This window comes from Juglans microcarpa x Juglans regia, chromosome 6S, assembly GCF_004785595.1.
Source record: "Juglans microcarpa x Juglans regia isolate MS1-56 chromosome 6S, Jm3101_v1.0, whole genome shotgun sequence".
NCBI lineage: Eukaryota > Viridiplantae > Streptophyta > Magnoliopsida > Fagales > Juglandaceae > Juglans > Juglans microcarpa x Juglans regia.
Genome location: NC_054605.1, coordinates 2,635,250 through 2,650,132, shown reverse-complemented (window position 1 = coordinate 2,650,132; position 14,883 = coordinate 2,635,250). Strand labels below are relative to the sequence as shown.

The 14,883-nt window shown below is 37.9% G+C and overlaps 1 protein-coding gene across 1 annotated transcript; it reads left to right on the top strand.

The window, feature by feature from the left end:
- The first annotated feature begins 421 nt into the window (after positions 1-421).
- On the top strand, positions 422-10,553 carry LOC121237847 (SNAP25 homologous protein SNAP33-like). Its single transcript, XM_041134747.1, is given in 7 exon segments — positions 422-427; positions 2,601-3,202; positions 4,775-4,796; positions 4,799-4,867; positions 5,086-5,213; positions 10,001-10,098; positions 10,308-10,553. Coding segments are annotated over 6 exon segments (912 nt in total). The 5' UTR covers positions 422-427; positions 2,601-2,707; the 3' UTR covers positions 10,408-10,553.
- The last annotated feature ends 4,330 nt before the right edge of the window (positions 10,554-14,883 follow it).

Sequence of the window (14,883 nt, the reverse complement as noted above, 5' to 3'; positions counted from 1 at the left end):
AGGCATTGATTGTTTACAAAACGAAAAACCAGGAAGCCCTAATGAAGCAGCAGTTGCTCTCGATACACCAAAACCCGTGAAAGATCCCATGCCACTGGAAGAAGCAACAGATCTGGCAAGAGCTGTTGTTGAAGCACTACCCTTCGTCGAAGAAGAACTTACTCCTAAACTAGGCACAAAGAAGGAACTTTGTGTAGTAGTACTACTACTGCTAGTAGCAGCCGGAGTCGAAGCACTTGTGGTGGTGATGATTGAAAACAACGGCGATGGAGATGTTCCGAGAGATAGAAAAGTAGGCGCTCTCAAATCCAGGATGGGATCTTCGTCCTCCTCTCCGATGGAGACTGCAACCTTCCCAAGCTTAACAATCAGAGCTTCATCGACGCCACTGGGATCAAACTCCCATCTGACGATTAGTGAGTAGGTGGTGCTAGGCATGACCGAACGAATAGAAAAAAAGAGAAAATAATTTCTGAGAGGAAGAGAGGGACACGAGATTCGGAGGGGGAGATCAGAGAATGGTGGAAATGATTTTTGGTTTCTAACGAGATTTATGGAAACATGAGAAAGAGTAAGCCGAGTGGGGATGACTACCTCATTTTCTTCCATTGTTGTTGTATATTTTTCTTGTTCTTGCAAAGTATAGAGTTGGTTTTCTAGATTTGATAACTCTTCGTTGAAGTTATTCTCAAAAATTTCAAAATTGTTTTTGACATCTTTAAATGTTTGCAAAATAACATCCAAATGTTATTGCGATTGTTTGACTTGCTCTTTGATATTGAGTAATTATGAGATAATTTCGTCCATTTCTATGGATTGATGAAGTAGCTGTCAAAGGAAAATCTAGCTCTAGATACCACTTGCAACACACCTCTAGTTACTTAAAATAAAAATAGACTGAAATTGTTCACTTCGAGAGGAGTACCTCCATAAAAGAAGTGAAGAAGAAGATAAGAGAAATGAATAGAAAATTTCATCAATTTTTATGAATGATTAAACCTTAGAGTCTTTGGCTCATACATAAAGAAGATAACCCCTACATGGGCCTAGGCTAATCTAATTAAAGGTATACAAGAAATTAAAATTAAGACCCAAGGCCTACTAACACTATTGTAGTCCAAATAAGAGATAGTATTAAAATAAAAAAAGTTGTAAATGAAATTAAATTGGCAGAAGCCATGGCCATGTATTCCGGTCGTGGACCGTGACACTTTGACAGAGAGAAGAAAAATAAAAGGGAGAAAAAAAAAATGACGTGTGGGGTGTGTGATCCGTAGTAGAGATTAATATTAGAGTCATCGGTGTTAACGTCCAAGCTGATAAAATAGATACACTTCTAAGGACAATTCCGCCCAAGAAAAAGACAGTAACGGGATCTTTATTCATAGAGAACGGATATATCATGGCCGGAAAAGGGCCTCCCGTCTCCGTTCTTGCTAGTTTTCTAGGGGGAAAAGCTGGGCCCCCCCAAGACTCTGCTGATGCAATTTATTTGTGCTTGCCCCAGCCTTTGTTATGTCTTCATTTGAAGGCTTGAAGCCGTCTCGAATATATTGCCTGCGCTCCACTCGTGCAGGATATTGTCCCTCATTTGGTGGAGCTTTTGAGGTACCCAGATCGAGTTACCCACTGATCATAATTATTGATGCGTTTAAACGATGGATTCTTTTTCTGGGTTTTGATGGATTTACTCTATATATATATATATTTTTTAATCTTGGCTTCTCTTGTTTTATTTTTAGTAACATCAATACTATTTCCATTTTCTTTCGTTTTCTAGTTTCTTACGGGCTATAAAGTCGAAATCCCTTTTACTAGCATGTGCTTGATAATCCTTCTGTGGACTTGTCCTTAAACTTTCGGGTACTTTTTGTAATATCGTACATGGGTTCACTTTTTGGTTGGTGAGAAAACAGGAAAGAAAAGGAAAAGAAAATGACTTTTCTACTGTTTTATTGCTGTTAGAGAAATTTTATAAGTCAACCGAGTGAAACCGCTGTCTTGGGATCCTCGTTCTGGTTTTCTCTATCCTCGAACGATCAATAATTTTAGATTCACGACTTTATTTTTTTCGCAACCTGGCAGAATATTCGAGTATGTTGATTCTTTGAAATATTTTTTATTAATTTTTAACCAAAAGATAATACTTATTTTGTTTGAACTTTTATACCGTTTGATCTATTTCGTTTCTCGCCAAAGTGTCCCCCGGTATGTTAATTTTCAAAAATTAATAGTAGAAATCTATGATTAACTTTTTCATGCTTCCTTTGGTCACCTCACTTCTTTGCTTTTGGAATTTCGGGTAGGTTATGGTCAACCTCGTAGTAATTTTTCCCCTCTTTGATGGTTACCTATTTATAGCAATGAACTGCCTTGGTTAGATTGCTCTTGGGTTTTTTTTTTTTTTATTCCTCATATTTCAGTTCTGGTGGCTTTGGATTATTCTTTACAATTTTAATTTGTAAACTTTGTTTTTTGAAGTCTCGAAGACTTTATAATTTTTTATACTAAATGCTCTTTGAATTTGGCTTGTTGGCAATCGATTTTCTCATTGTTACCGGTGGTGCAATCTCACATATTGTTCTTGTTTTCCTTTGCAGGATCATTGTTAATTTCTGTATGACTCAATAGTATCGGTGTTATATATGCAAGAGCTCGTACACCATCAACTTTTTTTTACTGAAGTCTGCATATTTTTCATTGCAAAATGTTTGGTTTAAAGAAATCTCCCATGAAGATTGCTAAACATAACTCAGTTGATCCTGGAAATTCTGTTCCCTCTAGCTTGAACCCTTTTGACCATGATGATGAGTTGGATAATAAGCGAAAACACAATTCCTCGAGGACTTCTTCTGAGCGTGCCCTAGTTACACCAAACTTTGGAACCAACCCTTTTGATGATAAAGAGCAGAAAACAACCTCCTCTTCTTCATCTTCTTATGCACTTACTTCAGCAGAGAGAAATAGGTACAAGAATGCTTTCCATGACTCTGGTGGATTAGAGAACCAATCTGTGCAAGAGCTGGAGAACTATGCCGTGTACAAGGCTGAGGAGACTACGACAGCAGTCAAAGGTTGCGTGAAGATAGCAGAGGACATAAGAGACAATGCTACCAAAACTTTGGTCACCTTGCACCAGCAGGGTGAGCAACTTACCCGGACCCACATGGGTGCTGCCGACATTGATCACGATCTTAGTCGGGTATGGCTCGTTTGCATATCAGAATATCTACTATAAGAAATTAGTTTATAGAAGTAAAGGCAAATTAAAGTGATATGTTTCATGTTTATCAAGGTATAAATTTATAATATGTGAGGATCGCATGGTTGTCTTTGATATTGTTCACTCTCTATAATAAGATGTGGATATTGATTTTGGATGTCAGCTGCATGCTTTAGAAATTTGATTTGTAATGTCTCTGCATTGGTAAAATCTCTTTTTATTTTGTGCTCATGTTCCTCCATCAACCAGTGTGTATAGTTATGACCTTAATAAAATAGCCCATGCTCCAAGAGTCAAAGATAAATATTTTAACCAGAAGTGGACTAATCTTCATAGACTTGGTATTTTATAAGATAAGAGTAAAGAGTAGGTGATCTTTTGAATTTCTTATTTAGTTGTCATCAAATGTCACCTGTAGGATTTCTATTATATTTGTTGTGTGCATGTTATGCTTTTTGGAGGAATTTTCTCATTCTTTGTTGTTATTTATTTGAGCAATTAGTACTCCCACTTTACTGAGACACCGGCACCGGGAGAGGGGGGGGGGGGGGTGGAGTTGTGATGGATCTGATTTTCATATATTGATATTCCTTTTTGAATCCTGTTTGTTATATTATTTTTACAGGAATTAACATGATGAAGACTGAATATATGAGAAGTGTTAAATCCACAAAGAATCTCACAAAAGTAAACTTACAAACTGACATTCCTTGTGTTACATCAAATCTAAACAAAAAGAACTTTCAATCTAACATACTACATCAAACCATGTCAATTTGTAAGTTTATTTTTGTGAGATCCTTTTGTGAATAAAGCTTTTCTCTAATCGTATCTCTTCAGTCTTCATAGATTTAGTATTTTTTATGATAAGAGCAAGAGACGTTAATCTTTTGATTTCTAATGTATTTTTCACCAAATGTCACCTGCAGGTTTCTATTATATTTGTCATGTTCATTTTATGCTTGAGGAAGGGAGGGATCAATCACTTTTATCAGTTTCATATACTGATATTGCTTTTTGCATCCCGTCTTCCTATTGTACTCTTGTTTAATATACATGCATCGTCAGAATTCCTTGCACTTTTTTATGGAGTTTCTCGTCATAGATTAATTTCACATCTTCATGGAATTGCAGAATCTTCAATCAACAAATACTTAACATGAAAAACAATTCAAAATGTGAAGACATATGACTTGTAGTCTCAATTCCGAAGTAGTATTGTAACATTCCAAGCCACATATCGGCCTATATTCTAAAAGAATTAGTCAATGTTACAATTAGAGCCTTTTGGAAATATTATAGAGAGTAAGTACATCTCTTTCAAGCAATTTGGAATCTCATTTACCACCTTGCTATGCATAATCCGGGTTAGTACAAGTATATATTCTTCATGGGAGTCTTGACATAGGAAATATTGCTTCTTTTTGCATTTCAGTCCTTTAATGGCAACTATGGTCCTCTCGATTTTTATGTTGTTGTCTTGGGATTTTCTTTATTGATATTCTGAATTTAAAGAAACAGTTTCATTTCATTATTATTTGCTGATTTCAGGGTGAGAAGCTTCTTGGAAGTCTTGGGGCATGTTCTCTAAGACTTGGAAGCCAAAGAAGACACGCCCAATAAGTGGCCCTGTTATCGTAGGAGGTTAATTTTCTTTCTATTCTATACATGCCATGACTCATTGCTCTCCCCCCTCCCCTGAAAAAACAAATAAAAATTATATTGGTTTTGGAAAATGATCAAAGAAGACTGGCAATGATTGAACCATCTCTGCCTTGCAACTCTTTGCTATCTGTCCTTTTTCATTATCATCTTTTGCTCTGTTTTCTTTATATGTGTGTTTTTTTTTTTTGGTTATACAGATGATTCATCCCGGAGAAACGTCAACCACTTGGAGCAGAAGGAAAGGTTAGGATTGAATACAGCCAAGGGATCATCAAACACACTAAACCCATCTGCTGAACCCATAAATGCACTTCAGAAAGTTGAGGTATGTTCGTCTTTTCATAATCGAGCAATAAGCTCTTTTCTTTTTTTTTTTTAACAAAGCATGAAACAACATTACTTTGAGGGGTTATCTGTTCGCTTGACCGAGTTAGTCTAGATTGGGTTTTGAGGGGTCATTTGTTTGCTTTAGTTTAAATTCATTCGCCATAAAATACGAAAGCAACATGTTTTGGGTTTCCCTCTAGGAAGGGGAAATTCGTTATCTGTTCATTCTATTGGGCCACAATGTCATAATAGATCAAAATAGTTCATTCTTTGAGTGATCTGTATATTATATAGGAACTTTACAAGAGAACTATACATGGGAAGAAACTAATTGCCAAGTGATTCTAGCATTCTAGCCTTATATGGAAACTATATATTTTGTCAATATGCTAATTGTACAAGCCTAAGTAAAGGAAGTAAAGGTAAAATAAGGAAAGAAGAATAGAAGGAAAGAAGATTGATTAATGGACAGCAATGTCCTTTGACAGCCCAATTTAAGAAGCAATGTTGATGGCAAGTGAGAGTTTTGGTGAAGATATCAGCAATTTGAAGTTCAGTGAAAACGTGTGGAAGAGTGATAACACGAGCTTCAAATGCTTCACAAATAGTGACAGTCGACTTCAATATGCTTCGTATGCTCATGATAGACAGGATTGGTCGTGATCTGAATAGCACTCGTATTATCAGCATGTAGAGGTGTAGGATCAGTCTTAGAAAAATCTAGCTCAGCAAGCAAACCTCGAAGCCAAATAATTTTGGAACAAGCAAGAAACATTGCTCGGTACTCAGATTTTGTAGATGACTTAGAGACTCTGTCTTGCTTCTTACTCTTCTAGGAGATTAATGCATCACCTAAGAACACACACCAACCAGTGATGGATCAACGTGTATCAGCACAACCGGCCCAATTAGCGTTGCTATAAGCAGTAAGGCGAGGAGAATTGCCTGCAGGAAAAAATAAGCCACGGGCAGAAGTGCCCTGAACATAGCGTATGATCCTACGAACAGCAACCAAATGAAGATGATGAGGGGTCTGAAGAAACTGGCTGACTTGCTATACTGCAAAGGAAATGTTCAATCTAGTAATGGTGAGGTAGACAAGACTACCCACCAACTTCCGGTATAAACTGGGATCAGCAAGTAAATCGCCCTCCTCTTTGCGAAGCTTGACATTCAATTTCATGGGAGTATCAACAGAGGTGGCCTCTTGTAGGCCAGCTGTAGCCACCAGGTCCCTAGTATACTTATGTTGATTGAGTGAAATACCAGATGGACCATGATGCACCTTGAGACCGAGAAAATATGTGAGAGATGCAAGATCTTTCATATGAAAGGACTCAGAGAGATGAGTCTTGAGCTGGCCAAGTAAAATAGAATCAGAACCAGAAATCACAATATTATCAACATAAACCAAAAGAACAACAATACCCATGTATGATTTCCGAAGAAACAAAAAAGTGTCATACTTGCTCTGCTTGAATCAGAATTGTAATAAAGTGGTTCGAAATTTATCAAACCAGGCCCTCGAAACTTGTTTGAGACCATAAAGGGAGCGGCGAAGCTTACACACATGCGAAGTCGAAGAAGAAAACAATCTTGGGGGTGGCTTTATATAAATACACTCTTTAAGATTCCTGTGAAGAAAAGCATTCTTGACATCCATCTGATGCAGTGGCCAATCATTGGAAGTAGCAAGAGCTAGAATTATACGAACAGTAGTCATCTTAGCCACAGGAGCAATGGTCTCTTCATAATTGACACCATATTCCTGATTATTCCCAAGTGCAATAAGTCGAGCTTGTAACGATCCAAACTTCCCATCAAATCGAATCTTGGTTGAGTAAACTCATTTGCAACCCAGAGGAACAATTGTTGGAGGACATGGCTCAATGTCCCAGGTATGATTGGCCTCTAGAGCAGCAATTTCTTCCTGCATAGCTTGTTGCCAACAGTTGTGCTTGGCAGCTTGTGAGTAGCATGTGGGAATATTAAAATTGGACAATGCAGTAATAAGAGCTGAAATAGAAGGGCCAGAAGAAACCCATACCTATCTGGAGGTACAGACACTTGAGGAGAGCGACGTACCAAGGGCTCTGGAGGTGCTGCAATTGATTGGTTTTGGAGTATGGTAGGATCAGATATCGGGTGAGCCACCAGAAGAGACTGTGGGAGGGATCATCTCGTATACATAATAACTGGTTTAAAGCGAGAGCTGACTTGATGAAGATATGAGAACTGCTGCTCAAAGGAGGGGAGGACCATAGTAGAAGGAGAGGACACAGGAAATAAATGTTGATTTTCAAATAAAATAACATTTCTAGAAATGCGTGTGCAATGTAAAGTAGGATCATAGCAAACAAATCCCTTTTGACACACATTATATCCCAAGAATGCACATCTAACAGATTGAGCAGATAATCTATGTCACTCATGAGGAGGTAAATGAACAAAACATACACAACCAAAGGTACGGAGATTATGATAATTAGGTTGCTTACCAAATAAGCGAAAATAGGGAGACTCCATTTGTAAAATTTGGAAAGGTAAATGATTAATCAAATGAGTAACAGTTTTCAGAGCCTCGACCCAGAACAAGGATGGAATAGAGGATTATAACAAGAGAGTACGTACCACGTCAAGAAGATGGCAATTTTTGCGTTCAACTACTCCATTCAGTTGGGGAGTAGCGGGACATGAACGTTGGTGAATAATACCTTTAGAAGCTAAGAATGCCTGAAACTCAGTAGACAAATATTCACCACCAAAATCTGTGCATAATGTCTTTATAGTCACAAAAAATTGTTTGTCAACATACGCTAAAAATGCAGTGAAAGTATGAAAAACCTCAAATTTAGAGCGAAGAAAGCAAACCCAAGTAAATCTGCTATGATCATCAATGAAAGTCACAGAGTATTTAAATTTTTCATGTGAACTAACTGGTGAAGGTCCCCAAACATCACTATGGATAAGATCAAAGCAATGAGAAGCTCTACTAGCATGCAAAGGAAAGGGAAGAGTTTTGCTCTTACCAAGTTTGCAAGAATCACACTTAAGAGATAAAGAAGAATGTTCTTTATTACCAAGAAAACCAAAGTGCAATACATGAGAGAAGATCTGAGTATTGGGATGGCCTAAACAACGATGCCACACCATACTCAGATCAGGAACATCATTACAAGTAAAAGACTTAATAGAAGAAACTGGAGAAAGTGCTGGAATATGCAAAAATAGTGGAAACAAACGCTCCACTTTAGGTCCCTTCGCGATCGGCTCCTCCGTTACCTGGTCCTGCACAACACAACCATCACCAGAAAAATTAACAGTACAATGGTTATCAACTAATTGACTAACAAAAATAAGACTCGTGGAAAGCTGAGGAACAAGAAACACATCAGTAAATTTAGAAGAGGCATGTCCAACAGCAGCTATTGGCAAAGAACTACCATTGGCAGTCTGAATGGCAAATTGACCAGCATAGGGCCAAACATGACACAGAGTGGTGGGCCTATTCGTCATGTGATTAGAAGCCCCCGAGTCTACATACTAGAGTTTAGTATGAAATTTGAAGGGAAACCGAAACCGAAAAAAATAGATGTGTCTAAACCGAACCAAAACCAAAACCGAGAAGGGAAAAAAATTCGAAGGAAATAAAGAGCTTAGTAACCTGGCTCTTGATGCCATGTCAAAATAGATCAAAGTTTTGTATGAATGGCCGAATCAATATGGCTTTTGAGTGATCTGTATATTATATAGGAACTTTACAAGAGAACTATACATGGGAAGAAACTAATTGCCAAGTGATTCTAGCATTCTAGCCTTATATGGAAACTATATACTCTGTCAATATGCTAACTGTACAAGCCTAAGTAAAAGAAGTAAAGGTAAAATAAGGAAATAAGAATAGATGGAAAGAAGATTGATTATGGACAGCAAAGGTCCATTGACACACAAACGGAACTTTGAAGACAAGGAATGCTCAATGGATGAACTTAGATGTTTTTTATTCAATACTTTATTTCTATGGGAAATTGCAATAGACTTCAATGGATCAAGCTTTCATAATTTTCTTGTATCTATTTATAGCTTTTGACCAACTGTTTTCTCTTGAATACATCCCATGTACTTGAGTTATGCCTATTCCTTCATTCCTATTAATAAAATTTCATATACCTATAAAAAATACAAAAGCAGCGTATCAAAAGCAACATGTATGTATTAATTGAAATATAAGACATGCTCAAAATGGGTTTCATTATTATGCGTAGGGTATTTGTTCAGTTCCTAATTTCATTCAAACTGAGCCGTCCAACCTGACTAAACAAACTGGGCCAACCCAAATTTTGCTTTCCCCCTCCCTTTTTGTTTATTGTTTTGGCCAATTCAACTTGATTCCTAGCAAGCTACAATCAAAATAATTTTGATTCTAGCAAACCATGCTCAGATTATGCTTGCTTTGCTTTATTTTTGACTTTTTTTACCCTTTTTGAAGATGCTTCCATGCAAATCTGGGTTTTGATATCCTGGGCTTGAGCTTGAACACATGATAAACTTTTATAGTTTTTTCAACTTTTTCTAATTTACCTCCTTGCCCACACCATTTCTTTCTCCAAAAGAAACAAAGAAAAGAATCCTTTTCTTTTCTTTTTAGACGTCTTTGTTCATAATGTTTACTAATGAATAGGAAACCTCTGCCTCCAAACTCTGTTAGTTTCTGTGGATTGAAGTTTTCGAGCTCTCCAGTGCAGTATATATCTGTCATTCAATCTCTTTCATTTGTGTTAGCAGGTGGAAACGGCAAAGCAAGATGATGCGCTGTCTGATCTAAGTAATCTATTGGGAGAGCTCAAGGAAATGGCTATTGACATGGGCTCAGAAATTGAGAGGTTGGTTGTGTTGATTCCTTTGTCTATTTGATGTTTTGCCATTTTAAAACATCCTGCATTCCCCTTTTCCTCTCTGACTCTCCCCTTTCAACCTTCTGAACAAAGCGAGGTGGCCGCACAACTATTGGCAGATATTGCACCTCACAGTCTAATCAAGTTCTTGAAACTGTAAATTTATTCCTTAATTACATCACTCATGATTCTTGCAGTCAGAACAAGGCTTTGGATCATTTCGATGATGATGTTGATGTGATAGACACACGTGTAAAAGATGCTACTCGACGTGCTCGTCATTTACTTGGAAAGTAGGGTGAGGATTTGCACTGCTAATTGTTTCTCTTAAAGCGCCCGTGGAAATGGATTAGAACCCCTTTGGTGCATATAGTGTGTGTGTGTGTAAGTTTTAAATTCTGCTCATGTTGCTTTACGCACGATCGAGAAAATGGCAATGATGATGTAAACTCATTTGATGGAAACTTTACAAACTTGCGTATACACGTTTTATTTTTTTTTTTCGGATTTGATGGAAACTGAAGAAAACTCATTTGATTTTCTTGGACAATGTATGGTCAGGATTGGCTTTTCATAATGAAAAAATATATTTGTAAGCCGATCCATGCTGTTAACATGATAAAACTTGATTTGTAAGAAAAAATTTAAAATTTAATTCTCTTACAAATATAATATACATTCAATTTGCATGTCACATCCTTCCCATCAAAACATGACAGTTTCCATCATATCAGTTTTTCTTCTTTTTAATTTATAAAACAAAAGAATGCTTTAAACCATCCAATGGGAGGCTGACACTAGTTTGCAAAGAAAAAACGTAATGATACCCTTGTGGTTGAACTACTACCGCTTTACTACTTGTTCTATATGGACAACTTTTTAATTTTCTCCAAGCTGAACGCAACTCTACCTATATCTCTTCTAAAGTTAACTCTATTCTAATGTGATGTCTACTTTTTATTAGAGACAAATTTTAGAAATAAAAAATGGCGCTCAAAATAAAGGCTTCTTCTTCAGCTTCTCTGAACGCTACTCTCTCTCTCTCTCTCTCAAACCAGATTGATCATTTCCGTTGCTTGCCCCACCATTTCGTGTTCTTGCCCCACCATTGAACAACACTAGCCATAGCCCACGAGCCCAAACCACAATCCAGCCCAGCGTCGGTGACTCTCCAATCTTCATGTTAACCCACCAACATCGCAATCCAAGAAACAAAATTTCTCTAAGTCATCCTATCAAAAATAGCATGGGCCGAACCTAGATCTCCACTATTTACATAACCCACAATCAATGCATTACAGGATATCACATTTCTCAACAGCATCCCATCAAACAATTCTTGGGCATTTACCATATCCTCCCCAACTTTGGCATGACCCCTTAGAAGAGAATTATAGGACAAAACATCTCCTTTTGCACCCAATTCATCAAACAGTAGACATGCCTTCTCCAACATACCACATTTACCATACATATCAATCAAAGCATTCGAGACTGGAACACACACCAAAACTCGTTTTCACAACGTGTCTATGGATTTCAGTTCCACGACAAAGATCATTAAGACATGCACAAGAGTTAAGCCAAAAGGGGTATGTAAAATTGTCTGGTCTAATCCCAAAACGAATCATTTGGGCATACAAATTCAGTGATTCAAAACAAAGCGACAGAATCTTGGAGAAAGTTCTAATGGCATGGTTGAAGAGAGAGAGATTTGGGTGAGAGAAAGAAGAGAAGACGAGACGGGAGTAGAGAGAGGCATAGAGAGAAACAAGAGTGGAAGCTAAAGAAGTGTTTCTGTGAATATCAAAGCGGAAGATGTGGGCGTGGATTTGCTTGAGCCGAGAGAGGAATGAGCATGTTTTTAGTAGATAAGCGTGTAGTTGTTTTTCTTAAGTCAAGCAACAAGAAACGAAATTTATATCATCTGGTTTCAAAGAGAGCAGAGCAGAGGGGAGGGGGAGAGAGAGAGAGAGAGAGAGAGAGAGAGCGTAGAAAAGAATAAGAAGAAGGGCACTTCATTTTGAGCGCCAATAGAACAAGCAAACATCACATCATGCAGAAATTTCAGAATGGATAAATTCGGGAGAAAATAGTGACCGCACCTGATAAACCAGTGAGCCAAAATAAAAATGGCGATTTTTGTCTTTTTCATCTTCATCGTAAGGTCGTCTACTTCCATGAGCATCTCAGGTACCTCCCAAAACCCTCATGCATAAGCTCTGTATGCTCATGTTTGCTTTCCATTCTCTTGCCAAAGGACTACTTTCAGTTCTTTTTCATTCCCAACACCAAGTTTTGCTTCTTCTTTTTTTAATTTTTTTATTATTGAAATTGAAATTGATCTTGGTTTGTTTGGTTTCCAAAGTTAGGCTTGTTGAAAAGTTTAGAATGATTTTTCTAATTGGGAGGAAATTTAAATTTGCATCGCATTGATTTGTAGATATTTGGTTCTTTCTTGTTCGATCTTTTGCTTTCTTGGTTACCAAATAGAGTGCAGAAAATATATAACTGTGAAAACGGTGTACATTATGAGATGATGAGTAGAATTTTTTGGATACTTTCATTTCAAACATGATTATGTGTGTTAATTGAGTTAATCATACGCATTTGAGCCAGGTTCCAACAACTCAAGTCTTCATAACTGGGCTGCATAAATGAAGTAGAAAGCAACTGAGAAAGTGTAAGGGTGTTGTTGTGTGTATGGATATGTAAAGGGATGGAAATGGATTGCACAGAATGTAAAATGAAAGGGAAAAGAAAATGTACACAAACTGTTTGATAAAAGGCAACCGAGATTTTCAAATTGCCAATAGGGTGCTTCGAGGGATCCCTTAACCTCCAAAATGAAGAACAATTCTGCAATAGTGTTTTTCCAGATGATTCTCTACCAGTGCCTTTATGATTTACATACCCACGCAACCTATCAAACTGCTCTACTAAGCTTCTTACACGTGTCCTTATTATAACAAAAAGCAAATACAACATCAAATGAAACAACATTCAAAAAAGACATAAACAACAGTGCTTGTAAAATGCAATGAAACAACAGTCTTCTATGGCAAAATGACAAGTCTCCTTAATTCAAATGGTGTGTATCCTTCTTATCTTCAAACGATGGGTTTCGAGCAAAACACTCAAACGGTGCGTATTGAGTTTCTTCATAACCCTCCTTCTATTTCAGTTCACTTAGTTCTCGAATGTTCATTACCCTACCTCAGAGCTCTCCCTTTGTCCTCCTCCTCTCTCCCTTAGAGAACCCTAATAATCCTCCTCCCTTAGAGCACCTTGCCCACAAGGTGTGGGTAAAGGGCTCACAACTTCCACAAAGATTCCCAACTATCATCCTCATGGCCAGTACTAACCCATTTAATTAACACCTCAATGGTGGTGCAATGGCCCCTTTTCTTCAAACGCCTGTCAACAACTTCCTCAGGCTCTGGCAAAATTTTGCCGTGAGTATTAGTGGGTGGAAGGCTTGGTAAGGGGTAGATCTGAGCCTTGAGTTTTCATTTCAAACATGAAACGTGAAAAACCGGGTGGATCCGTGAGCTTGGGAGCAGATCAAGCATGTAGGCCACTTGGCCAATACGTTGGAGTACACGGAAGGGGCCATAAAACCTCGGATAGAGCTTCAGGTTCTGTCGAGCAGCCATTAACTTCTGGCGGTAAGGTTGTAAACGGAGGTAAACATAGTCTCCCATTGAAAATCCCCTCTCTATGCATTTTTTATCAGCATAAAGGTTCATCATTGATTGGGCTGCTATAAGATTGTGCTTGAGTAAAGTCTTAATCTGTTCTCTGGTGTGTATTTGGTTTTCCACTAAAGCATTTTGTGTAGTGCCTGGAATGTAAGTAGTTAGCTTAGGTGGAGAGTAGCCATAGAGGGCTTCGAATGGTGATACCTTAGTTGCTGAGTGATGAGATGTGTTATACCAGTATTCCACTAAGCCCAAGTCTTAGGCTTAGCCCCTACGTAGCACCTTAGGTATCCTTCTAGGGTTTTGTTCAGGGCCTCTGTTTGGCCATCAGTCTCAGGGTGATATGCTGAGCTATAGTTCAATATGGATCCTTGCATTTCAAAGAGAGATTTCCAGAATGAAACTTGGGCATGCCATGATACTTGAAAACTTCTTGAAAAAAATTTTGAGCCACCAAGACTATAGTATAAGGATGAGAGAGGGCAATGAAATGACCATACTTGATCAATCGATCCACTACAACAAGAATAGCAGAAATCCCTTGGGACTTAGGTAACCCTTCCACAAAATCAAGAGAAATGGCTTCCCAAACTTGCTCAGGTATAGGAAGTGGTTGGAGTAGACTAGGATGAGGGACAATCTCATTTTTATTGGTATGACAGATGTCACATTCGCACTGTCTTTTTTATATCTTTCTTCATTCCAGTCCAAAAGAAGTCCCTTAAAGGCAGATTGTGAATCCACCACTATTCTCCCCTTCTTTAATATTAAGCCTTGCTGAATAGAATAACCCTTAGGAAGCTCTAGGCCTAAATTAAACTTGGTCAATAATTCCTGTAGGTCCTGAGAAGCTGCATAAGTGCCCTTAAGTTCCTCAATCCATAGTGGGGTAGGAAAGGTAATAACTGCCAGGGAGCCTTCCCTACTATGATAATTTTCATGCCTTCTAGACAAGGCATCTGCAACTTTGTTTTCCTTCCCTTGTTTGTAATTAATGGTGAAATCATACCTGAGGAGTTTAGTAATCCATTTTTGTTGGGCCACCATTCCCACTTTTTGCTCCAATAAGTAT